Here is a 27,510-nt window from a genome sequence, read left to right as displayed (position 1 = left end):
TTTGAAAACATCTGATTCCCGTTGTTTTACTTTGTGCATGCATCTCATGATTCAGATAACTCTAGAACGCTGGTTATTTTCTACCATGAATGTTTTTTTCTCAAAAGAGCCTTTTTTGGAAGGCAAATTTTGCTGTATTATCCACGTTGCCCATTTTTCTCCACTCTCTCAGCCTCTTTTTTTTTTTTTCCCTTTCCAGGTCTGAGTGCATAAACAAATTCGCCTCTGTGTTCGGCACCATGCCTCTGAAGGTTGTCGAGCACCGTGCCGATCCTGTACTCTATAAAGATGACTTCCCAGAGAAACTCAAAAGTTTCCCCAACATTGGTAGTCTGTGACACTACCATAATGACCCTTTCCCACCACTTTCATCTCTCAAACAGGCTCTGGGCCTCTCATTCTGTATCTGAACTAATGACTTTTGAGGAGTGCCGTTTCAATGGTGGTGTGATGGGAGCTGACGCACTGTATAACTTATTACCATGTTTTGACTCTTGAGAACAGTTGCTGAAACAGGACGACACATCAAGGCGGTTGATGATTTCTGTGAGGACGGGTCAGAGCTTGGGTCTGTCTGTCAATCACAAACTGAAACCTTGCTTGTGGTTGATGGTATATCTGTGTGTGGAAAGTGAACACATAAAGAAGTACCACAGCCCACTGGGAAACAGTGGAGGATATATTAATGTAATTTTACATTTATAGTTTAATGTGATTTTTTTTATTTTTTTATTTTAATGACGTGCATTATGCTGAACAAATTGTTGCATAACTTTAACTGAATATCTGGACTGTTGGGAATGGGCTATTAGTTTGTACATGGGATATTGTTTTGCACAGTCACTGATAGTGATTTTAATACTACAGTTTGAGTTATATCAGTTTGACATTTCATTTTATATTCCGTTGCTGACTTTTTGAATGTTGCTGGAGGAAAAAAAAAAAAGTATTTTAGGTAAATGTTCCTGATTTAGTTAAACTTATGTCTGTCTAATTAAAGCATATTTTGTGTATTAATAGATATTAAAAGACACTATTGCAGAGTTTTATATACTGTACAGATGATAACAACATGGTTATATACCATGATATTGCAAAGAACTCATTCATTCATAATGTGTTCTAGTCACATTTCTTTTTGGTATCTTCATTTCTTCCTTTGAATTATTTTGTTGTTTGTTTTTTTACATTAAGATGTATTATGTAATAAACAGTGTGAAAAATAACTAAAATACTCAATGTAGGGATGTGCATTTTGGTCATTTTAAGTACTTTTTTAGTTGTTAGGAATGTGCCTTTGGCCTTTACATTGCATCTTGCTGACTTTACAGTGTCTCATAATTTGAGTGCTGCATTTTTAGGATTCAATTTTAAAAACTGTTATTAGATCCTTTATTTGGTTTCAACAGTTGCGCTCCACCTTGCTGACACAAGTTGTCATCCTTTTCTAAGCTCAAACAAATCACAGATTTAAAAAATGAGGCCAGATTTGGCACATACTGGAATTTGATTGGTGTGAAATATTCTGAAGTTTTCATGTGTTCGTTATTGTGTTTTCATTCCTGTCACTTCCGAGTTTTCGGGTTCTCATGCTCATCCCTAATTCGATGGTATGTTGACTTAGTGTAGATTTTGGATGAATTGTCTTCTTTTTTCCCCCCAGATGCCTCTCTTGTCTAGGCCCAGAAGCAGATGTCTGAGCGCTTTGAGTGATTTAGGTTCAGGAGCCTGCATGTATGAGATAAATTCATTTCATCTCATGGGGAGTGAACTTGTGAAGAGAAATCTATTCCTGTTCTGGCTCTTTCTGCCTGAAGAAAATTAAAATCTAGTAAGGAAGTTTCAGCAACGTGTTAAGTATTGGAAATGTCACAGAATGACCAATTACACCCAGAGAGCCAGATTGTCTTCAGCTTGTGAAGCGTTTTATACACTCTCTAGGCAAAACTGTTAGGAGTGCAGAAGTCACCATTACAAAATGTATACTTTATAAAAAATGTGTATGAGAAGGAGCATTTATCTCTGAGCTCAGCATCAAAGTCAAGTATTCGGGCCTGTCCAAAATCCCACGCTTACTAATAAAGCGATGCCTGTTTGGGCAAACCTTTCTTTGCCGTTTATGAAGTTGAATTTTATTAAAACTGTTCAATATCAGCAGTTAAAGAAGGTGCTTTCAGGATTTTTGCCCACATTGTTTCATGCTGCTTTTTTAGATTTATAAACTTCATGGATTGAAATGTATGAATGCATTTAGTAATAATATATTGCACAGGGATATTTAGTATTATTTTTTTTTATTCATTTGGATTTAGAGAAACACAAAAAATGAGCACACAGAAAATGTCAAATGAAATTAAACATCCATAGTAGAATACCCAGCACTTGTAATGTTAAACTTTTAAATGTAGGCTGTTTTTAACCCATTAAAGGAGAGCCTAGTAAAAGCAATCTCTAGCCAACAGGAACTTGTCTTCAATATGTCTTGAATGTAAGATGGCTGTTATATCAGGTTCTGAGAACAGTGTGTCAGATGTCCTGGTGCAGAGTGACTTGCTCAAAATCAGTATTCGCAAAATACTTGTGATTTTTGAGAGGTTTTAGGCCAAATTTAAACAAAATATACAATTTGTTTTAGTTTTTTCAGATTTTAAACAATTTAGCAGCCCTCTGTACTTCACTGTCATGTTCTCACAGTACTTGATAGTTGATTGTGTACACATATTTTATAGTGATATTCCACTTGAATCAGATGTTCTCAAAGCAATTCCAACAATTAAAAAAAAAAAATTGTAAGTGCAATAACTTACGGTTGTAAATCACACAATATATATAGACCGTAAACAAGCTTCAAAAGTAAATAATTATTCAAAATGATTCAAAAGCCATATGTTTAGCTTAAAGCCATCACAACTATTTTAGGTTCATTTACATACCAAAAACCCAAATGTATCGCGTTTTATCCCTAGACCCACAATACAACAAAAGCCAGAACCCTTAGTCACACATAAAATAATATATTTCTAATAAGGATATTTTTACAAAAGAACGGCTCCAAGGGTATTTTATGCAAGAAAGGAATCCAAAGAAAACTGTACATGCGACCACACACAAAACAAAGCATTATATTATTCTAGCACTTGGATATGCCTACTTCAGTAGTATAAGTTTTGAGAGATGGGACAGAGACTTAAGCATCTCTGTAACTCGTAGGCATCTGCAAGGTACTGTCTTAACAATTAACATTTCCTTCAAGAACAATCTGTTCTTGTACAATCGCTACAGAACCGTCTTGACCTTTTTACATGTTTAGTTGTGATTTATCTTTGAGTATTAAAAGCAAATGTGATGACTCGTGTTCGGTTATGTGCAGATTAGCTCATTTAATGGTAAGTGTATGTGTGTGCTGATACTACATAAACTAATGATAGTGTTGACCTGAGCTTCATCGACGCCCCTCCCGGCTCCACAATAGTTAAAGATAGGCTAACACAGAGCCCAGGCTGCTCTGTTCTGTCACAGAATCCCTCTCTGCAGATGTCTCAGTGTTAATTAAAAAGACTGCCTGAGAGCATGGGTGTGCACGGACTGAGGGCTGATGCTTTGGCCGGGCTTTCAGGCCGGGCCCTGTTCAGCATGGGGCTTTGAAAGAAGAGCCATGACAGCTGAAGGGAAGCATGTGCGAGGCATGTTTGTTTTGCATTTACCCCGCGCACAGCTGTGTGGATTGTCCTTTCCCAGAACACCGGAACACTATAGTCACTTCACCCTCTCAGTAACCTCTTAAAGGCCAAAGCAATCATGTCAGGACGGGGCTGGAGGAACTGGAGGTTGAACTGCTACTCTGGTGGATAGGATGGGTCTGCTTTAGCACATTAACATTATCATTGTTTTTTCCAACAGGTCCCTTGGTGCTGGGTGATGAGATGCTCAGTCATGAGATGCAATGAAGACTTCTGCCAAAAAATTAATGAAGCATGGCTCGAACTTCACGAAGCTCCAACACTTTACATATCATATATCCAGGCCATGAAGCACAAGACTGAGCAGCAGGAAGGAGGTGACCTCTAATTAACTTTATGTAATGAGGTTCTTTTACAAAGTGATTTTAACATGATATTGTGTCCAATGCATTATGGCTACTTGGCTAGGGTTTTGTTTAAAAACATTAAGTAATGGATGCCTAGTTTCAGTCGGTCTGAAAAAGACCTCGATATGGAACACGATTCTATGTTGTGACCCCCCCCAAACCAGGTAGGTCACTCCTCTGGTATTATAATAAAAAGGTTGTGTGTATATATACGTATCTCCAGGGATCCAGATAAGCTGCACAGCAGAATGAAAGAAAGGAAATGTGGTTCTCATTTACAAATTAGAAATGGCTTCTCAAAAGGGCAGAATGTATCAGATTCAGCTCTAGATTTCAAACAGCTTTGTTTTACCTGATCTAAATCTGACTCGGGAAAAGCAGAACGCTCGCAGTACCTTGAAATGGTGCTCGATTTATATTTCTGTCACCTCGGTGCATGGCAGTGTCAGTGATTACATGCCCAGTATTGCTTCCACCCAATCAGAGCCATAGTGGATGATGCCTAGATTGGCAAGTGGATCGTTTCATTTGAGATGGTGCAATGAGGACTTCTGCCAAAAAAATAATGAAGCATGGCTCAAATTTCAGGCAGCCCCACACTACATAATTTATAGCCAGGACATGGAGAATGAGGGGAGAGTAGCCAAGGCACAAACGCTCACTAAACAGTTAAAAAGATGCAAGAATATTGTGATCTTCAAAACAGAAAGAAAGCAAAACTTTCTCTATCTATTTTTGTAGGTTGTAGTTCTTAGTGAAGTTTGACATTCAATTTGACAGTTGGTATGATGGATCCAAGATTTGTATCTCAGAGCATGCTGCTGTTGAATCTTGCCAAACAGCTGCAAGTGTAGTATACATATCTTAAATTGCCGACTTCTACAAGGACAATTTCTTTATTATGAACAAATGAATCAATGTAGCAGTAGTGATTGTTCAATGAGGGATTTTGTCAGGTTTTATAGTAGGAACTGGTGATTTCTACTGTATATAGCCTACGTTTGGATAAAGGCTGCAATGGGAAAGTTTTTACTGTGAGAAACTGTATTGTTTGTCCTTTGGAACTGTCTAGGCAGAAATTGAATATTTAGAAAAGGAGTCTGTGACAGAACAAGAATTTAACAGGTTTTGATTATGCTGAGATGAAACAAAACCAGATGCGTTTTGATAAATTTACGCGTGTTTACAAATGGGACACTAGTGGCGGATAAGTGCAGGTTTTCTTTTTCCTTTTTCATTTAATTCTTGTATGCATTCAAATGTCAAGTTTCTATTTCGTTCTTGTTTTAAAGCCAGAACATTCTTAGTTTTATGATCTCTGATTTCCCCTAGTCTCTCTAGACTTCAAATCGAAATGAATCTCATGGTTTCTCAATTACTTTTTCTTGTCTTTGTCAATCCACGCACTCCTTGATCCCAGGTCATGCTTCGGTGGCTAACTGATGTTCACATTTGCTGCTCCTTCTCTTGTTTGTTGAGGGACTTCAGAGATAACGTCCTACAGTTGGGGGAGTCATGTAGCCCAAGAGATGGCTGCGCTGTGTTCTTTAGCTTTCATTCGCAGTGTGGCGATGCTGGAAGATTTCCTGTCAGGGTCCATGTTTAGATCGTACCCATTAATGCCAGTGCTCATGCCTGGACTCCCGAACAAGCTGCCCATGTGTGTCTGTCCCATATGACCTCCAGGACTGGGTACACCCAAGAAGTCAGACACTCCGCTAGCAGCATGTGGATGAGGTGGCATGCAGGAAGTGACTGAGTCGCAGGGAACGACGCAGCCTGGCACCGGAGATGCCGCACTGCTGCCGCCTATCCAAGAAGGGTTCTGAATCTGCAACAAAGTCAAATGCAGATGGTTAAGGTATAGTGCATTTACATTCTGCAATCTCAGCATCAATAACATTAATGTAACTTATAGTCTTGAGAGCATTTATCAAGTCTGACTCCTCTTGTTTTGAAATATTGCATTGGCGAAGGCCTAGAATCCTCAGTGGTACTCGATGTGGAGATTTATCAAGAGCTGTGGGGCATTCATCTGGTCCCGTACTGAGTGGGAGCTGCTTGCCTAGTGTGGAGGAGGAATGCCTGTCTCTGTACGCTCCTTCAACACCCAGAGTAACCTCCTCTGCTGAGCGGAGGGAGCACAGAGTGAATTGATAGGGCTGTATTCTGCTCTGAGCCTGGGGAGGTGGGGGTCTGAGGGAGGGCTGTGGAGGGAGATGAAAGCCCTCTCAGGGAGATGCCCCAGATGTGAGCAAAGCTGCATTCCACAGCTGCAGGCGCGCTCCCCAAAGAGCCACCCCTGCCCTCCGACCCGGCCACATATTCATAATAAATCCAGGAGATTCTTTGGCTCTCCTGTGAAGGCGTGTCGTCCTCGGCCACAGCCCTGGTCTGACCTGACCTCGACATTGTGTTTCCTTAGGTCTCGAAATTGTCGGTTGTCTGCCTTCCTACTGTTTTTCATTTGAAATTCATCACCAATATTTCGCTTTTCAAGTTTTTAAAAAGTAAACTTAATAATCATAAAGGTAAAAAATGACTATGACCGTCCATTCTAATAAGTTCTCACACGTGTTCTTAATACAACACTCTGACAGGGTTTCCCGCACTACGTAAGTGGCGCCGCAACATCAGTACTAAATATACAGTACAAAACAGAAAGTGTGACCAGTGTAGTCCGATTCCTGAGTGAATGAACTGGTACCTTTTACGGAATCAAAAACATAAAGCATAGTCAGTTCCTGAATAAATGACTCGAGTCATTGGAGTCAAATTAGTGCATAGTTTACTACTGAATGACTTAAATCAGTGAAGATACTGGTTCTTCATATGACGATGTAATGTATAGTTAAAGAGTTCTAAAAAGTCTGTGTTAACGCATCTTTTGTGAGAATCTTTTAAAAAGATTTACATTTAATAAAAAATAACAATTCTCCCTGAAGACATCCATGAACAGAACTCTCTACTAAAACAACTGCTAATGGAATGAAACTTTTTTTCTTAATACAATTTCCATCCTTAATCAGAGTTATTAATATATTCATTACTGATATTTCCTTGACTTTCAGCTATTACTGGAGACAGCACTATTACCTGAGCATAGTTTTCAGGCCGAGTGAGAAGAGGCAGTTCATAGGCGGTGGAAAAATGTGTCCGGACCTGCTGCATCTGTCCAAAACGCTCTCTTTTCCGCCACTTGGCCCTGCGGTTTTGGAACCAAACCTGCAAGCAAGACATCAACCCTTAATCATGAGGATATCGCATTAGTAAGTGATTAAATGACCTCATGCTAACTGGCCACTTGTGGTGTTACATCATTGAGAGGAAATGTTTTCTTAGTGGAGATTTATTGACCAGTAATAAACATCGATTATCAAACTTTCTATTATTACACTGTATGTGCACTGAACACATTTTCTAACTCATTTGGTATCAAATGTCCTGTTGTTGTTGTTTTTTGGTGCCTAGAGAGACTGTCACTTTAGTTGTAAGTCTAGAGCTCATGTAGGAAGCCCTTCGGCTGTATTATTTTTCAGCATCTTTTCCTGGAAACAGTTTGGTGAGACCTGGCCATTGTTTGATGTTGTGGGAGCTGACAGATTGTGATGGCCTCCTCTGAGTTTCGTTTCTATCAGAGCCATCAGCAGCAGCAGGGGGCAGGGAGGGGAAAGCAGGAACCCACCGGGGCCAGAGGCCTCGAAGAACTGTGTCACTCTTCCTCCTGCACTACCACCACACGCTTGCCTTGATGGATTAGGAGATTGCTGCTCAGCTTTTAGAAAGGAAAAGCTGAATTGAAAAACGAAAATCATTGTCTCACCCTTGTGCCATTCCAGACCTGCATGACTTTGTTTTTTGTGCTGAACACAAATACATATATTTTGAACCTTTTAAAATATCATCTTTTGTGTTCCACAGAGGAATGAAAGTCACACAGGTTTGAATGACATGAGATGATTATAATTTTGGGGTAAATGATCCTTTTAACAAATAGTCAGTACTGTATTTTATCTGGCAAGTTGCGCTCTTTCTTTCACTTTTTTCCCCCTCTTTGCTTTTCTATAGAAATATGCATTGTTTCCCTGAATAGATGGTTATTTAGAGATCTGGGAATTAGAGAACAAATTACACAAAGTGATTTCTCATGGTTCGCAGTCTGAAGAGCTGCCAAAATTCCATTCTTTTAATCCCTGCTCTTCTCTGTTTAGAAGTATCTGTTTATTGATTTGTGGAGTGGAAAGTTGTTGTTTTTTTCAAACTGAGACTTTCTTTTGTCTTGCAATCTTGATTCGTCACGGAGTTTGAACTTGGATCTGGGGATGGCTCTTTGGTCAATCAGTTTGTGGTTATTGCATCCATTGCCAGCAAGATGTCAGCCTATCTCTCAGCGTAACTTGATAGCACCTTAGCTCTGTTTGCACTTAATGTGGTGGTGGACATCAGTGTCCCTTGGCTCCACATCATATGTTTGTAGAGCTTAACTGCCTGGAGAAAAAAGAACATTTGTTTTGCACAGATTTTTTTCAGAGCATCCATCACTCTTTTGGGTCTCCGCTTGCATCCTTGTATTTTGGAATGATTCTAGGTTTTGATACTATCTGGGCATCTATGAATGCGAAGACGTCTGTTTAATATGCGTTGTCTGCACAGAATTTTTATTCCTGTTTTTATATTTTTCTTTTTCTCAGACTGTCTTCCCCTTCATAAATCTAAGCATGGAAGTTGTGAGATCGAAAAGAAAGATGGAAGAAAGTTCAAAATGGAGTTTGTTTTCATTCTATGTTTAATTTCCTGACTCTTAAGCCCCTGGCTTTTCATATCTGACTCTCCAACCCAGTAGAGGCATGTAGACGATTGGTGGAAAGATTCCCTTGCACCTCTCATACAGATGAGCCAATGCTGATTTGTGTTGTATAATGCTTACACCAAAAGTTCACCTTTAAACTAGACTGACAGGGAGAGAGAGACCAAAGATGGGGAATTATTTGGATCTTTATTTTGGTCAAAAGTGCTTGGCGCAACCTTGGTTGTGCGTTTTGGTTTCTTTAAAATATTTTTAATAATTCTTTCCCTTTAGTGGTAGCTGCCGAATGAGTTCAAGTCTGTCAACATTAACAAGTCAACTAATTTTGACCAGCACCTGTTAGAAACATAGTAGAAAAAGTCTTTAAAAAAAAACTTTTGTATGTTGTCCATGCGTGCTAGTAACACAGTAATTGGTAAAGACGTTGACAGCTAAAGCAGCTTAGAGGCTTATTATGAAGCTTTATTTATGTTCCAGCACCAGGGGAGAAAGAACAGAAACACTGAACTAAACCCGGCAGAAAAAACAGCTTTGAAGTCCAGAGTAGCTTTAAGGATTGATGGTCTGCCTCTGCTGTCACTCAAGCTCACCTCTTCTACTTCAGAATCATTCTTTTTTTGTTGTTTCTTGACCTCCAGAACTGTAGTTATAGGAAGTAATGTTTCTAGCATTTTAATTCTATTTTTAAGTAATTAAAGCATCAATATTTTAGGGATGCCCGATATTGGATTTTTGCCGATATCCAATATGCCAATATTGCCCAAGAGGCAAAACAAACAAAAAAACGGCCCAATAGGCGATACCGATATACATTTATTTTTTTCCTTTGCTTGGAAACAACACCAAGTATGTCCCGTGCAAGAATTATAAATGAATTATTTTTCATTTCCGTTAGTATTGAGCAACAACTTTTTTTTTTTTTCATTCTGGTTTCAGAGTTCTGAGGTCTCCTTACCAAAATGTTTCTTGTTCAAGATAAATAAATGTTAATAGAGTATAATAAATGTTTTATAATAAGAAAAAGCTCAATCAATTTCAGTCAAATCATTTCAAATTTACTTCAAATAAAAATTATTTTAGAACTCCTTGGATTCAAGTTATTTTCATCATCCATTTGATAAAATGCTATTACATATTAATAAACTGTATATAAAATAATTTAATTTACAAGTGTTATGCTTGTGATTCATGACATAAATGCACACGTGAGTTATTGCAGGCACTTATCATGCGTTATCATATCGGCAAGGCATATCAGCATAATTTTTTCATAAACGATGTTGTGACGATAATCAGCCATTCATCCCAACAGTATTTCATTTTATTTTAAGTTGTCGTCTTTTTATTTTAGTGATTTACATTTGGATGTTTTTTTGAGATAACAGTTTTTCTCCAGATCATTGTTGATGTGTGTATGTGTGTGTGTATATATATATATATATATATCTTTATTTCCTTGACTATAATATTATATAATATATATAATATTATAATTGATTATAATATAAATATATATATATATATATATATATTATATAATATAATTTTTAAAGCTGCTGTCCGCAACTTTTTTGTGTTCAAGATTTATAAAAAAATTATATAATGAGAATGTACAACATGAACATGTTTTTGTCTAACCCTGAATCATTAAGGTATACTTATAATACGTGTTTATATTGGGACTATTTCAGACCGGTCTGGTAGGAGCCGCTGCGGAGGAGCACAGTCCCTGCGTGACTCGCCATAGACATAAACAGAGAGAAGTAGCTCCGGCTGCAATGTTCTTCCGCAAGACGCATGCAGTTCTGCTTATTAATCGCTAGAGACCACAAAAAGTTACGGACTGAAGCTTTAATACATGTATGCATTACAAACTAAATGTTTTGGGGAATAAGTTGACTTTTAAGCATATTAATAATATTATCAGATCTTTCTTTTAGAAAGGCAAAGAAACCCCCCCCCCCCCCCCATCTCAGCCAATTTGTGTAGACATTACACTACTGCTTAGTTGATTTAGTCTGTTTTGTACACAAAGTACTGTTTCTTTATAGAATTATTATTATATGGGACTTTTTGCCTTCCATAAGTAAAGAAGCAACAGGAATTGATTGGGAAAAGAAAGGGTGGGAGGGGTGGGTCCAGCAAACGATGTGACGGCGCACATGCAACTACCTAAGCTTGCATTTTGCCAAACGAATAATTCTTTTTTTTTTTATGTGGCTGTAAAAAATGTTATGGTTAGCATTAGGGTAATGTACAGTAAAAATAGGTAATTTTTTGTGCTGTCCCAAAGTAGACAGTAGAAGAGAAAAGGCTGCACTTGTAAGTTCCAAAAAGGTTTGGCAGAGTTCATTGTCCCTGGAACTGAACCATTGTGGTTCTCTGGCTATAACTAAAGAATAATTGGAAACATCCAGTGTCGTGTGCATGGGTATAAGTCATAAGCATCCCTCGCCATGTGAAGGAGCTTCAGGCCAGGTTCTCTCACCTACCCTTGAGAGCAGGGAGGGACACATTCTTTCCTGAGTGGGACATTAATGAAAGACAAACAGTGTAAATCCAGGGCTTCTAAGTAAAGCGCACATTCGGGGTCGGGTAAAGGGATCTCCCGGTCAGTCTGTTGGTGCAGGAATGCAGCAGTAGTGTTGAAGGGATTATATGCAAATGTAGGGGTGGGGGTGGGTCACATAAAGGTTCTGGTTTTCCAGACCTAGGCTGAGTTTAATACAGCTGGGCTCAGAGGTTCAGGTAGAGGCTCGAGATGAAAGCAGACCCTGACATGTCTAATCTGAAAGCCCCTTTTTTTTAACTTTGTGATCTCTTGTGACTGCCAACTTCAACAGCTTTTTCCTGTGTATTCTCTATTTACATTTAATAATCTTTGCACTGAGTGTAATCACTCTTCCTCCTGGTGTCGCTGTTCTTTTAGCAACAATTATTTAGCAACAGCATTGTTGGTCTATATTTGCTGGATCCCTCGTTTTTCAAAGCTCAAATGGACTAAAATTAGTAGAGAGAGACTTCATTGTTGATCTAGCCTAATGGTAAAATGTTATTCTAAACATGTTATTGAATTTGGTGATGGGTATGTGGAGTTTGAAGGGGCTCACACCTGAACACGAGCTTCTGTCAGGTCAGTCCTCAGTGCGAGTTGTTCCCGGGCGTAGACGTCGGGATAGTGTGTTTTCTGGAAGACTTTCTCCAGCTCCTCTAGCTGATAGCTTGTGAAGGTGGTACGGTTGCGTCTTTTCTTGCCCTTGTTGCTCTCTCCCTCGACCTTGTCCAACGGAGAAGCCAACTCTGAGTTTGGCTGCTGGGGGCTCTTCACTCCTGACTCCTTTACGCTGAGGTAGCTGCCATCCATCCCTGCAGGATCACTGTTTTGGGGCAACTCAGAATCTGTCAGCCCTGTGCTGTCTTTACCTGTAGACAAAGAGACATTTGCGAAGGGTCATTATGTGCATTACTTGAATACATATGATTATGAAAGTGATGTGAGGCAAGCAATTCTACAGAACCGTACAGGACTTGCTATTAGATCACCAAAATATTGGGGGGGAAAAAAATCATTTTCTTATCTCATTTTTAAACAACAATTCTCCTATTGTCATTGTGTTCTTTATCCCAAGTCACTCCAGTGGGCAGTTACGTTGGATAAAGTGTTGGAATAACTTTGCAATAACTTGCATTTATTTTCACACATTGTTGACATTTTTGTTCAGATGATTTACTGTAGATTTATATTATAAGGGTAAATCCCTCTGAATTAATTTGAGATTAAGGGCACAGTTTTGATATTTCATGTTAATTTTTTAATAAGTAATGTTTGCGGTTATGTGTATTATATTTAATTTTATTATAAAATTGTATGTCATTTATATATCTATATGATAAAATTTTGGAATTACAAAAAATCTCTTCTATTAACTAAATATTTAGATTGTACAGTACAGTAACACACAGAGGGGTTTAAAGTCATTAAAACCCGGTGTAATTTAATTTTTAATCCCTATTTTTACGGTGATGTTTGGAAATGAACAATAAAGGTAATACATTTGGGTGTCATGATCTGACAATGAACAATATTTACAACTTATGTTAATTTAATATGCTGTTGTTCATTATAAGTTAATGTTTGTTTATAATACTTTAATGTTAATTAATAATAAATGTACTATCAAGCATCAGAAGTGAAGAAACTACCCTACATTAATGAAGGATTGTTCGTTGTAAGTTCATTATACCTGCATTGCATTAACTAATGTTAACAAATGATACAATCCTGTGGTATCTTATCTAAGTGTTAGCTATAATGTTGGTCCATTTAATATAATATTGCATGCAATGTAGTGTTGTCGTTCATAGTTCTTCATTCCCAATATCTTGATTATTCTTAATTGGGTCTGTAGTGAGTGTGTGGAATGAGAGTATGTAGGTTCCGTGGCTTGGTGTTAGACTCTCGGCAGTAACGGCTGCCAGTCTCAGCTCATAAATCAGCTGCTCATGTGAAACTGACACTGTGGCTGTAATTGCAGACTGATAGAAAATTACAGGTTTCCCACTTGTGCACAATCTGAAGACTGCAGCCCTGCTTGAGCGCAGCCTCAAACATACACACGGTCTGTGGCAAGGGTGCAAAATGGCGCTTGGCTCATAATGAGGCCGCACTAGCCCAGCGACAAGACTCCAGAGTGGTAATTTTCTGCGTCAAGCCACTGGAAACACACAGCAGCTCAGCTGTGAAACCCCAGTCAGCGTGCCGGTCATAAATTCAGTCAGATCAATGAATGTGAGGATTCCAGTACATTAGGTCATTTCTCCAGCTCTCTCTCAGTGCTCATTACCTGTCTGTGCTTTGTGGAAAAGCTGTACTACAAAGACTGGCAGGCTCACTCAAATCATAACGCTTACAAATTTGATTGCTGTATTGGCAGACTTTTGGCCGTTTCGCCCTGTTTCACTCACTTGGCTACAAGGAGGAATAGGGTGTAAAGCTGGATTAGAGTTCCTTTGGGAATGTTCCCTTCTTATGTGATCCAGTGGCGACCCTGAGCTTTATGTCTTACTTTAGCTCAGCACTCAGTGACAGAAAGTTATTTTAGGTGATGCAGTGTTGAGATGTGTTCATTTTCTAATGTGAGACTCGATTAAAGCCTTCTCGGGTTTGAGCTGAGGGGCAGATGGGTAAATGCTACTGGCACACATGCTTTTCTCAGCACAGTACACCTCCTCACAGAACCATGTTGGGTAGTGTACAGAGCCAGATTAAGGTATTGCGGTGCCCCTGGACACACTGCTGATCACACAGTGAAAAAGAATTGTGCAAAAGTTGTCAACGGCTTGTCACTGGTGCAGAACACTCAAAAGTACTAATTTTGTATTTTATCCCCAACAGGGTGCATATTAGCATCTAAAAGTTCTATATTAAGGGCATAGTCCACCAATACTTATACTTATCCTCATGCAATTCCAAACCTGTATGACTTTCTTTCTCCTGTGGAACACAAAAGAGGGTATTTTGAAATTACATGCAAGTCAATAGGGTCTAAAGTTGTTTTGGACCCTATTGACTTTCATCGCATGGTTAAAATATTTTTCAAATAGCTTATTCTGTGTTCCAAAGAAGTAAGTCATACAGGTTTGGAACGACAATAATGACATAAGTTCAACTTTTGAGTAAACAATTCATCTATTGTATATAAGCCACACGTGTACCTTTTTGAAGGTACTGCCCCAGTGACGAGGCAGAAGTATCATTTTTGCACTTTTTTTTTTTTTTTTTTAACTCTCCCTCTATTTGAAACCATTTGCACGGCCCTGAATTGTACATGCCCTAAACATCTTGCCCCTAGGCACAAGCCCAAATGTCCATGTGGTTATTCTCTCCCTGGTAATGTGCGGAACAAAACATGTTGGCACAACCAGCCTTTCATTCCTCCATCAAGTTCTACTCTTTGCCAGTTGCCAGTAACCATGTGAACTGTGATCAAGACAACGGTTTGTGGCTTTGTGAATCTTGTGTGGTGTCAGTGATTTGAAAATTGACTCTGCCTAGGGAAAAACATTATCTTGATATATAACACTCCATAAAATGGAACCAGCTTTTTTATGACATTTTAACGTTTGGTTGCATCTCTCTCTTAAAGGGATAGTTCACCAAAAAAACGAAATTAGTCTCCCTCGTTTCATTCCAAAACTCTTCTATGAAAGACAAAAGATATTTTGAAGAATCTTGGGAATGGAACTATTTTGGTGACTGTTGACTTCTATTGTATGGACAAAAACAAATCTAGGTATGTTTACATGTGCTAAGTTTCGTCAATGAATCAAATCCTATTTCAGATTCATAAAGCTCTGTTTATAGGAATCCTAAACTCTGCAATTCGATTAACATTTTCATTTACGTGTGCATTTATATTTTCTGAAAAAACTTAAGTGCATGTGCAGTGCCTCGGTTACCGCATTAGGAACTAGAGAAAGCCATCGCTATTATGTCACAGAAGCTAACCTATAAATGTATCAATGTCGTTTTTGCCTTAATGACATACCTGAATAGAAAGTTGACAGAAAAGCTATAATTTTGTAAATATTCAGTTCCCTCCACTGACCAGATTCTAAGACCTAAATAAACACAATTTGCACCTCGTATGAAATAAAAAGTATGTAAACTTATTGTAAAAGGCGTCTGGTAAACATGCGTATCAGAGCACTGTGCGTGTGCGAGTTGGGAAAAAATATTGATCATATTATTTCAGGTATACACCACCCCTTTCAATCTGATCAAAATGCAATTTGAATCGAGCTCAATGTGAATTTATATGAAGGCTTTTCAATCTGATAGAGCCATTCATCCAACGGATTATTTGTGTGCACATAAACTTAGCTGCTGAGACATTTGTCTTCATTTTGCAGAAAAAAGAAAGCCATACGTTTTTGATTGACATTAGGGTGAGTAAATGACACAATTTTAATTTTATGTGAACTATTCCTTTAACTCTTGTTGTTCAATTTAGATTTAGAGAGCAAAGTAGAGACTTTCATCTTGATAAATAAAGCATATCTGTCTTTACCTTTTGTAGGTATATGCCTTAGGGACTGCTCCTGTTCTTGACCGCATAGCAGGTTGTATATGCTTCCTTTTGGTTGTCTCCCTATTTGCCTTTTCCAGGCACCATAGGCTCAACCATGACAGACATGGAGCCAGGCCTGGGGGTATAATGGTTCCCACATTGCCTCTTGCCCACGACTGACACATCTTGTTAAGCAAGTGGGAGCAGTGTATTTACTCAAACATAAATATTTTCAGCTTGTCCCTTCAGATGCCTCACGCCTTTTGCCCCCACACGGAAAAGCTGACAGCCTGTTTGAAATCTGGGCCTAGCGATCAAAGGCTCTTGTTTATACCCTGTGTCACTGATGGCTTTTGGCAGACCTAGAGTATTGTGACAGTCTCGTAGTCCACAAGAGTTCAACCCAGGCTCTCCGCTGCTTAAGGTGAACTGAGACTTGGCTGCCTCGAGTAACATGACCTGCCTTCTGGACAAGAAATCTCACGGCAAAATGTTTCTGTCAGAATAGAAAAGGTTTTGAACTAGAGCTCTGAGGGGGGTTCTGGTTGTAGATTGCAACAAAAAATACAGAGCAGAACATGGTCATGCTGTTTGTGGTGCTGTTAGACACACTGAAGTTTCATGAGGTCATATATGGCTTTAGGAAAAACATCTACCACAGATGATACCAGAAAAGTCAACTACATTTTCCAGTGAATTGCATGACTGAAGATTATTTTAGCAGAACTGAAGGAATGAAAGTTTTTGAATATTGCCCAAACTGACTTTTTGGCACTTCCTGCAAAAGCCTAAATTGACCAAACAAGGGATCTATTCACTGTCCATTTTTTTACACTCATAGCTTTAGGCTACTTTTTTAACTTTGTGCATTAGCCATTACTCTGTTTGCTGTTCTGTACATGGTGAAATGGTGATGGTATATGTTTGTGTATAACACAGTGTATATATGGTCCACTGCTATTGATTTATTCATTACACATTTTAAATGTGTTTTGCTTGATGATTTTGAATGTCTAACGTACACTACCATTCACATATGTGGCGTTGCTAAGATTTGAATGTTTTTGAAGAAGTCTCTTATGTTTTCATTCATGTGATGGCAAAGCTGAATTTTCCGCATCATTACTCCATTCTTCAGTCTCTCATGATACTTCAAATGGCGTAATCATTCTAATATGCTGATTTTGTCGTGCTGCTTAATATTTTTGTGGAAACTTTTTTGATGTATATAAAGCTGAAAAGAACAGCATTTGATTGAAATGGAAGCCTTTTATAACATCATGTCTTTGTCACATTGTGACTAAATTTGGTGTCTTTGCAGAATAAATGTATTAATTAAAAAAAAATTGTTCTAACTAAGTCCAAACTTTTGAATGGTATATGCATTATATATTACGCATGTTATGTAGTATGTTTTTACGAGCATTGGTAGTGTGTGGAATTTTATTTCTCTTGTTTATTAGTAGACATCCTGCACATCCTTGTTGGGTGAGCGAGGTTTTTCTATTTATTACATTTTCCATGAGGACATATAATGGTATTTGTGTGTTTTCCATTTAGTTATTTGTGCGTCAGCCTTTATAACACCGGTTCCAATTTCGTTACGCATCCATTTCTCCTTCCTTACAGAGCAAGGGATGTGTAAAGTCTTTTACTTTTCCAGTGCAATGAGGTAAGAGAGCCATGGCATCAGTTTCCAGGGAAGGACATGAAGTTCAGTTGTAGGTTAGGAGACGGTGAGGTTCAGGAAAGAGACTAATTGGCATTTTAACCCGAGTAGATTCACACCTGTATGCGTAACAAGAATGGGGCTTGTAAACCTACTTTACAACATCTACTTTTACCTCTGACTCCAGAGTAAAATATCTTCAAATGGGTCGCCATTTGATATATCCTATAAATCAAGAGAAAAGGGCACCACTATATATTTTCATAAAATATGCATGAATGGCTCGCACAGTGGTTCCAGATCTACATGCACTAAAAAGGTGCCTTGCCTTCGATTGGAGACGCCAGTGGTTCCTGGCTTTGTAGGATGTCGGTGCTCGACCCCGTGAGTTAGCAAGGGTCAGATCTTTACAAGGGGCAGTCATTTAGTACCAGCTGAAAATGGGGGAACACATCAAAGTGTAATTTAACTAGCTGTAAAGCGGCAGGGCATCCTCTATGCTTTTTTACAGAATCTGATTGTTAGGGTCAGCAGCAGGCAAATAAAAGAAACACTATAAATTAGGCTACCTGGGGTCCCTGTGAAGGGTTAATGGTGAAATATGCCAAAGCCCCCTGAAAATGTTTAAAAATTAAAACGCATAAATAAGATGCAGTCGGGCCGGGTTTCATCATTATTATGACTGAAAGCAAATGGTAAAGGAAATCGGGGAAGACTGTTTGCTCATCTAAGCTTTTATTTCTATCTGTAATTAGGTTTGTTTTCTGTGCTTAAAATATGGATTGAATTGTGATAGGCAGCTTTGTGCTCTGAAGCCAGGCCAACAGTCTGAACTTCCCTTCCGCCATCTAATTATTTCAGGCTCTTACAGACGGACACGGCAAGGATTGATAGGTTGTGATATGAAGAGTGGCTCTGGCTGGTGGCATATGGAAACGGTGAAAGATTTTTTTTTATTGGTGATTGTGAGCGTGACACCACAAGATATTAGTAGAGAAGGAGCCTCATTAGTAAACGTCTGCACACGCAGCCATTTGCAAAACCAGAGCAAATCACATAGTCAAAGGCAGATGTGACAACAGCAGCGTGGTTCTAAACATAGCCCAACCAAACCACAGCGACCGTCTCCTCCTTTGACTTGCTTTACGTTTTAGGGGTCACCTCTCGTTCTTGAAGTTGGGGACTTCTGAGTGACTCCATTCAAAAGACGTTATGCACGCACAAGACAGCAGTTGTTTCAGAGGGAGAGTTGCGTCTCAGCTGGTGCAGACTGAAAAAAAGCCCGGTAGTGAGAATCTGATAGGTATCCGCAGAGAAGTCCAAACACACCGCTAGTCCTGAAGGACGATTTATCCCAGCAGGCTGCAGCAAAGAGCACATGCTGGGCAAGAAAACACAGCATTTCCTTTAAGCTGCTTCTCGCGATAAATCACTCGCTCGCTCAGCTCGTCCGGCTCCCTTTTGAGTGTCGGGACAAAAAGTATTTGAACTCAAGACCGCTTAAACCTGAGGGTGTTTATCAAATGCAGTTTGAATCCATATGCACCGTCAAAAAGAAAACGTGGGGGGTCAGATCAAAACCCTGGTTTTACTAACACCACTTGGTTGCAGCCTTTCAAACAATTATGATTACGGAGAGATCAGATTTGGTGGTTTTCTGAAAAATATAGGGAGTTAAAGTAGCCTACTAAGTGCAGTATTTTGGTGATTTCGGCTGTGGCTTTTCTTTTGGAACGTCTTCTTTCGGCCACAAATATATCTCTGTTTTCAGAGGGCATTAGCCTACTCTGGTGTAAGGGTTACAGAATTAAATCAGCAACAGCTTGCCTTGTACCGTTCTCTTTTTATTTTTTTATTGTACTGTTTTGTTTGTTTAGCAGATGACATTGCATTTCCCAAACTCTCAGTAAAGTTTGGAATCTCCTGGATGGCATTAGAAACCACATTGGAGCGGTGCTGTAGTTAACAAGCACTATGGAATGCTGTAAAAACCTAACTAATCTGTCTTGTAAGATGATAATGTCAAGAAAAAATACAGTAGAGCCAAAAGCTAAAGTAGCATAAAAGCATATATTACATTATTAGAAACTTTAGAAACCTTTTTAATTTTGCTTAAAGGGTTAGTTCACCTAAAATTGGAAAGTCGTTTTAAACTCATTCCTTACTGTTTACTTTCTATGATATTATAGAAAGTGTCCATACGATGAAAATCAGTGGTGTTTGTACCACAACGTTCTTCAAAATATCTTACTTTGCAATTCACAGAGTTCGGGAAAAACACAAAGGTCAGTGACAGAATCTTCTTTTTTTGTGAACTATCTCTTCAAAAAAGAGAGAATGTGTGTCTATATTTATTTCATTTTCATATTATCAATACGTTCCAAGTCAATAGTAAAGAATTAAAGCAACACATTTCCATATGCTCATCTCAAAAAATTGCTTTCACCTTTGGTCAAATGCTCAACTGTTCACTAGTTGAGGACCCATTAGAGGGAATCTATTGAGTTCGATTATGCTGTTTAAAAAGAGGCCTTGTCTTTGAAGCCTACTGCCGGCTTGCCGCATTCAGGCAAGCACACTGAGGCTAATGTAAACTGTAAAGCCAAATTTTGAGCTAACTGGTAAAACGATCCCATGTCCTTGTCACCTCTCCTTAGATCAACAGAGTCGGACTATGGGAATATGCCTTTTTCCCCCTCAAATTGTGCAGTACTTCGGTTCCACTATGACTGTACCCATGGTTATGTTACCATTATTTCAATTTACAATAGTGTAGTAATACAGACATTGTAAATTATTACTAATGTAAATGCATAATACATAGTGATAATTCATACAGTTGATATAATTTAATTAAATGTAGCCTATACTTCAGATGTTGTGCAAATTAAATGATGATTATAAGATTTCTTTTTTCTTTATCGCATGTCAATATATGCATGCAATATTTACTTTGTATGTTTAAAGTGACTGGAAAAAGTGGCATTTTTTCCGGAACGTTTTAATTTTTAGAATAGTTTTTTTATCCCTACCTGCAGAATTTAATAGCGTTTTACAACCGGAAAAAGTTCTTGCTACTTGTGAATGCTCATTACAGAAATACAGCTGAGCTACTTCCTTTCATATAGTTATTCATCATATCAGCCAAACGCTCACAAAAAAACATAGTTTGCTATTTAATGAGAGTGCATAAAAAAGTTTATGAAAGCGTACAAACAAATATAAAAGGCTCTTTAAGTCACTATTATTAAAATTGAACCTCCAACTATTATTTTGCGCACGTTTAATTTTTTTTAGACGTTTTTGTGATTAATTAACTGAGCACTAAAGTCCACTTGAACAAGGATCAGTAGGACAACAACTTTTGTCTGATTTGTTTTGTAGCTCACAAACACTGATTCTCAAAGACTTGAAATGCTGTGTTCCCCCACCTGCTATGAAGAATATTTTGTATATTTCTGTTGCTCTCAGCAGAGCCAGTAGAAATAAACTAGAGCAAGCTTGAGCCTAAATGATTCACACAACCACCAAAGTACACAATAATACTGAAAAAGAAATGAAAAACTAAGTTCTGAAGGCAAATGCAAATGCTGTGATGGTGAAGGCATTTGTTTTATGAAGTCATCATTCTTTAACATTTCATGGGCTCCCTTAGTCTTGATTAACAGTGACCCTCAGTTTATGTCTGACCTAGATAGTGATCTTTTTTTTTTTGTGGGGACAATCCTAGTGTTCATGTTAGCCAATGGAGGACAATGCTGTGGTAAAATTGGGGTTTCACTGACGAGGTGATGAAGGGCTCCCTTTTAAGAGGGACGTTTTCTTTTGTTATTGCTGCTGACCACAAAGGAGGAATTAGACAAAAGCTTGTTTTGAAAACCACATACTCTTCGACATAAAATAGTCATGCCCAGGGGATATGTGACATTGATGCAAGTGTTAGTCTGACTGCACAATTATGTAAGCCACACTCGATTCTGATAAGTATCCTGGTTTAAATAGGCATTTATTTATTAATTCTTTCACTAACTTATTGACATTCCTCTTTAGGCATCATTTACATTTACATTTACATTTATGCATTTGGCAGACGCTTTTATCCAAAGCGACTTACATTGCATTCAGGGTTTACATTTTACATTTTGTCAATTCTTGCTTTCCCTGGGAATCAAACCCATGACCTTGGCGTTGCTAGCGCCATGCTCTACTGTTTGAGCTATAGGAAAGCTATAGGAAAGCATCACACATCATAAAATGCAACTTTCTTTTTGGCCTGACTAATTTCTCTGGCAGGACACTTTGTATGTTGCGCTTTTTGAGTTGCTGTAATGATGTCTATTTGAGAGCAGAATGAATCATTACATTTTAACAAGCTCTTGTCAATTAAATAAATTGTAAATTGTGATTTACTATTTGCTAATCAAAATGTTTTTTTCAAATTAGACCACATTTTGTAATTTCATTGCCCTAATGAACGGTAGTTATCTGTATCGGCCAACCTCGCCAGAGTGAATTGTTATTCTTTGTGCTTCGACGTTTGTTTTTCATAATTATATGAGTGACCTACTGTCTCAAAAAAGGCTAAGTTTATTGCAAATATATTAATATCTCACAAACAGTCATAAACCCATTTATCTGTGTAGATATGAATAAATGGATGAAATGTGTTTTCAATTTCAGTGTTCACTAACCTCTAGATAAATTACAGTGATGCATTCATTATTCCTTATTAAATAAAAAGCTATCCCTTTGAACTGAGACTCTGGAGATGCTGTTATTTACATGATGCCACCAAAGGCATGCATTCTGCAGCAACCCATTTACTAACAGTCATGAATAAAGCAGGAAATGAAGAATATCAACACTCCCTCACCCTTGATTCGGATTAGTAGGCTACTTACTACCTGCTCTAAATAGACAGACATTTTAAGCGGACAATTAAGTGTTTTTTAAATTCTGTTTTCTACTGTGACGCTTTTTGCTATATTTTTCATGAACAGTGAGCTATATTTCAAAGCCAGCTGCTGATGGTAAATTCATCGCTTTACCACTGACACTTTCTACATATTACAAGCAGTAATATTATACCTGTGTGAGCAGATCAATTAATTATTATGGTATGTGCTGGAGGATTAAAACTGTTTTCTTACCATCACTGAGTAACACTTCATAATAACTTTCTTTAATGAACAAATATCATATAATGTAGCAGGTCTTTTTTGTTAATGTACATATTTTGAAGTGTCATAACACTTATAAGATTCAATTAGGCCTTTATTAATTAAATTAAAGTTACATCATGTCATATTTAATAATGGCATATTGAAGTTAATGTAAAGTGTTTCCAAAACAGGTTAAAATTATATTAAATTGGCTAATTTTGCCGTTCACTAGTAAGGTTCTGTTAATCAACTCTTTTCTGTCAGAGAGGTTTTAATTATAGTTTGGGAAATAGGACTTTTATTTGACAACATCTGCACAACAGACCATTATTAAATCTAATGTATCCTATCTCTATATCTCGTTGCGTCATCCGTTTATTATGTAGCGCGTTCCCGAAAGCTGCAGATGTAAACGGATGATGGCGTCGTTATGAAAGTGTCAATCCGATCACGATTTTATCTGTAAAAGTGTTGCTATTAATACCGTTGTTATTGTGTTACTGATGTTTCTTTTATTTATTTATTTTTATTATTATTATTATTATTATTATTATTATTATTATTATTAAATACTAGGCTATTATTATTGTTATTATTATTTCCCCTCTTCGATGTGGCAACTGACAATAGATTCGCCATGTCCTCTTTTGCACTCCTATCTTTTTGACAACAAAAGATGAATCCGTATTGCATTCTTCCCCCTTATAAACTTGTCGTAGACCATGTCTTGTGGTTTTCAGAGGACACGCGTTTCTTAATCGTATAGGCCTATAACAGATTGAGATGGCCTACAGCCTATTCGTTTTGCCCTTTCTTATTGCAGCCAGTGTTATGTGTTTTTGCTATATCGAATGATTATCGAAGTCTGTTTTATTTAGGCTACTGCAAGCGTTGGTCATTTCGGGGGGAAGAAATACCAAGTGATTGTAGCATAGCTATGTCTGAAGATGAATTTTTGCTTTACTCTTCGACTTCGAAAAGTCGAATCATGTTTTCTAAACGTTTGTTTATAATGATATAATAGGTTAGTTGTTTATTCACTTGGTGTTCCTCTTCGGGGTTTTTTCTTAAATGGGGCAATATATTTCCTCTTTCGAATAAGAATAACAATGCATTTTTAAACTACTTGTTTGGTGATTATAAGCCTTTCGCCCTGTTATTTTAAACTCCAGACAGCTCCATTTATTGTCTATTTGATCGCACAGCACACCTGACATTTTTCTTACGTCGATAAAATTCGTTTAATCTCAAACACATTAGTGTCAGTTTAAAATATGTGCATTGTTAAAAATGCATTAACTAAAACAAACATTTGCAAAAGACTTTTATGGACACGTTGAAACATTTTTCCAACCTCATTATGGGCCACCGCTACCAACTCTTTGGCTTCCGTAGGCTATATCCGGAAATATTTTTAGATATTTAAGACTTTATATTTTTATAACTAGGTCGTTATTAATATTATTATTATTAGTATTATTAGTATTATTACATTTTTTTTAAAGCATATGCTGTAGTGATGTATGTCAGAGGACGGGAATCCTGAGAAAGGCTCTCTGTCTAATCTTGAACGTTTGTTTCTTAGCTTACAAGTCCTCAGGGCCGTTCCCATCCACGAACACTAGCTTCGGATTGCTAGAACGTGTTGAAATAAACATATTTTTGATACATTTGTAGACGATTAAATGCCTTTACAGTTTATTATTTAAGCTGCAACATGACTACCAATTCCAGTAGCCTACCTCATTTTATAGGCTATTGATTTAAAGAATTGTTTTAATTTAGTTGTATTTTTTTATTTAGGCTATTTATTATTTAGCCCATTTATATGCAATTTTCCTATACCTCGCATCAATGTGTTTTAGCTAATTCCACATAAAAGCCCATCACTCGAGTAGCTTTACATTATTGTGTAGCCTAGGCTATAGTCAAAATGTTCAGCAAGTCTTGACTTTGTTAGCCCAGAGGGGTTTCATATTGCTATAGCCTACAGATCCGAGCCTGCAATCATAATGCTATAAGTGAGAGAAAATGTCAAAATCCTTAATGTGTCGTCGACAACTTGTAAAAGCGTTTAGAATTAGTAGCGTTTGCCTTCCAAAATGTGTTAATTCAATTGTCTGCTTCAGATCCAGTATTAAGAATTGTAATTCAGATTATCGCATTAAATATAATTTGATTCAGTCTTCAAAGGTAAAATGTAATAACGGGGGAGGTTATGCCTCTTCCTAATTGTGTTACTGTGAGAGCTGAGCCAGTTATATTGGTAGTAGGCTAAGTTGTGAAGTCAATCGCATTTGCTTTGTAAATATTAGCCTACTGATAGACTTTCCTCTGATGTGATCATCAATATGAATAACCGCCTCTCACGTAAAATAACCTAATTGTAACTTTTTATTGAAGGGATTTGCAGATTATCCCGACTTAACAGAGTCATAAAAACATTAATGTCATTGCAGTGCTCACTAGAGTCTGGTTGTACTCTTGCTGTGCATGTATTTGCCTCAAAACGAGAAAGTCGCTTCTCTCTGCATAGCCACAAATGCTTCGTTTTAAACTCACCATAACACGCGATGAGCCCTCCGTTGTGTCCGCTGTCCTGCTGGAGTTTGCTGCTGTCTGGGGGAGTTTTGCAGGAGGACCTCTGCATGAAGAGGTGGTATTTGTTAAAGGTGCCTTCCCCAGCAGTGGCATCCAATGACTGGCATTCCTGCTGGAACGGGCTCCCAGATTTTTCCCCGTACGCCTGACCTTTGTTGGTCAGGAAAGCGGGGCTGTATTTGGTGTCACTCGCCTGGAATGTCCTGAAAGGGTTCGCTTGGTGATCCCTACCTTGCGGTGCAGATGGGCTATAATATGAATCCATGGATGTCATTTCGCAGTATGAAACGCACGTCTCGGCGTTCATTCCTAAAAAAAAAGTTTCGGGAAGAAAAAGACGTCCAAGCGATTTTTTTTTCCCTTTCCTTTTTGGAGAGCAAAGCGAACAGATACTCTCACACTCTCTCCCTCTTCCTCGTACAAACGAATACACACTCACACACGCACGCATAGACTTGTGCGGCAGCTGGCTTTGGTTATAAAATGATTCAGATGTTTTCCAGAAACGGATAGCTAACCCAAAGCTAAAAAGCCCCCTTAAGGTTAGAGGAGTAACGAAAAATGCGTCTTCTGAAGATGCAGCCCAGATCTCCTCGGTATAGACCACTACGCACGTCAAGACCTCTCCTTGGTTATTATGAAATGAATGGGTGAGGTCAGACCTTTGCTAAGAAGAAAAAAAGTTTTGTTGGAAATATGTGGGGGGACTTAACACATGACATTAATGTCATTAGGATATGAAATATATAACTGATTGAATGTGAAGGGCAACACAGAGGGAGCAATTTAATGGTTGATTCGCAATGCTTTTTAACTAAAGACTATATCCTGCCAACAAAGAAACGCGCTCGAGCTCTATAGACATTATATGTTTGTTGTGTTTAAGCCACTGCAGTGTGTTTAACTGTTAGAATCTTATGCTTTTCTTTTCTGTTTAATATATTTTCACGTTTTGACGTTATCTGTTTAACCAAGTCTGATAATGCCTTTGTCTCTCACGAGATTGACTTCATATGCCGTTTTTGTACATTTAAATATTTTAACGCAATTTTGGAGCAATATTAAACCCGAATAAAATATCATTGCTGTAAAATTTATTCTAGATAGAAAGTTTCAAGCCAAAGTAACGTTGTTGGTATAGGCTATGTGGTCTGCCAGATCTTTTTGTTTGATGTTTTAACAATAAGCATGAAATTATGCAGTTTCCAATAAAAATGGCAAATGTTTTAGCTTCCATTGGAATAACAATCCTTGCTGAAGCAACATGTATAGTATTTGGTCGAGGTGGCAGAAAACCTGACGTTATGATGACGAACAAGTTTGGCCATGGGAAGTTTGTCATGTAAAACAATCCACTTTTTGTTATTTGATTAAGCAAATGAAACATTTATTAAGTGCGTACAAAATGTTGATTTCATAAGGTCATGTCACTTCATAAAAGTTCATGTCGTTTTTGCTTAGTGTATTCTCTTTTTTTCCCTTTTTATTCTGCTGTCACTCTCGGGCACATTTTGATTATTGTAAATATATGTTTTTTTTTTTGTTTTTTTTCTTAAGTTAGAGGTTGAGACTAATTTTTTCCCCAAATCCACAGAAAAGAGCAATCCCAAGGCCTATTAATAGCCAGCATGTTTTGTTTGTTTGCTTGTTTTGTTTTGTTTGAGTGAGTGAGTGAGTGAGAGGTCTAATAATATGCGACCACCAAACTTGTTTTTTTTAATTACATATACTACATGTGTTCTTTATTCTAATTTCTTTTAAAAACAAGCCATACAATTGCGAGCCATCCTTTTTAAGTTGGCTAATGCCTGTGACATCTAATTTATTGTGTGATTGTCTTTAATGCTTTAATGTCTATCCGTCATCAAGCATTCAACTCAATGGTGATGCTGTAGTCGACTGCATTAAATTAGCATATAAAAAGCTGAGAGGAAGCTTGGGGAAAAACAACAAACCTGTCTAAATTCGGCTGCACACATATTCAGCAATGGCGATATGCAGGGCCCTGTTTGATGCAGAACTGATACAGCAAAGTGAAACAGCTGTGGGTAATTCAATAAAAGTGCATATTCCACAGCAATTTGTGTCGAAACATATTATTAAAAATGTGATTA

The 27,510-nt window shown here is 37.9% G+C and overlaps 2 protein-coding genes across 2 annotated transcripts in view; one reads left to right on the top strand and one right to left on the bottom strand.

Moving 5' to 3' along the window:
* The window catches only part of ext2 (exostosin glycosyltransferase 2), a 33,228-nt gene extending 30,788 nt beyond the window's left edge, over positions 1 to 2,440 (top strand). The window contains exon 15 of the mRNA XM_079810563.1: positions 200 to 2,440. Coding sequence (XP_079666689.1) covers positions 200 to 338 — 139 coding nt within the window. The 3' untranslated portion in view covers positions 339 to 2,440. The remainder of the gene's footprint in view (positions 1 to 199) is intronic.
* alx4a (ALX homeobox 4a) lies at positions 2,300 to 26,030 on the bottom strand. Its single transcript, XM_079810564.1, has 4 exons — positions 25,358 to 26,030; positions 12,007 to 12,317; positions 7,184 to 7,312; positions 2,300 to 5,918 (listed from the first exon to the last, which is right to left on the bottom strand). Exons 1-4 carry the CDS (start codon positions 25,845 to 25,847, stop codon positions 5,601 to 5,603), a joined length of 1,248 nt encoding a protein of 415 aa, XP_079666690.1. The 5' UTR covers positions 25,848 to 26,030; the 3' UTR covers positions 2,300 to 5,600.
* Between the last annotated feature and the right edge of the window lie 1,480 nt (positions 26,031 to 27,510).

The sequence above is a fragment of the Gobio gobio genome, assembly GCF_949357685.1.
Source record: "Gobio gobio genome assembly, chromosome: 2".
NCBI lineage: Eukaryota > Metazoa > Chordata > Actinopteri > Cypriniformes > Gobionidae > Gobio > Gobio gobio.
Note: the sequence above shows the minus strand (reverse complement) of the source record. Positions and strands in the feature narration are given on the sequence as shown.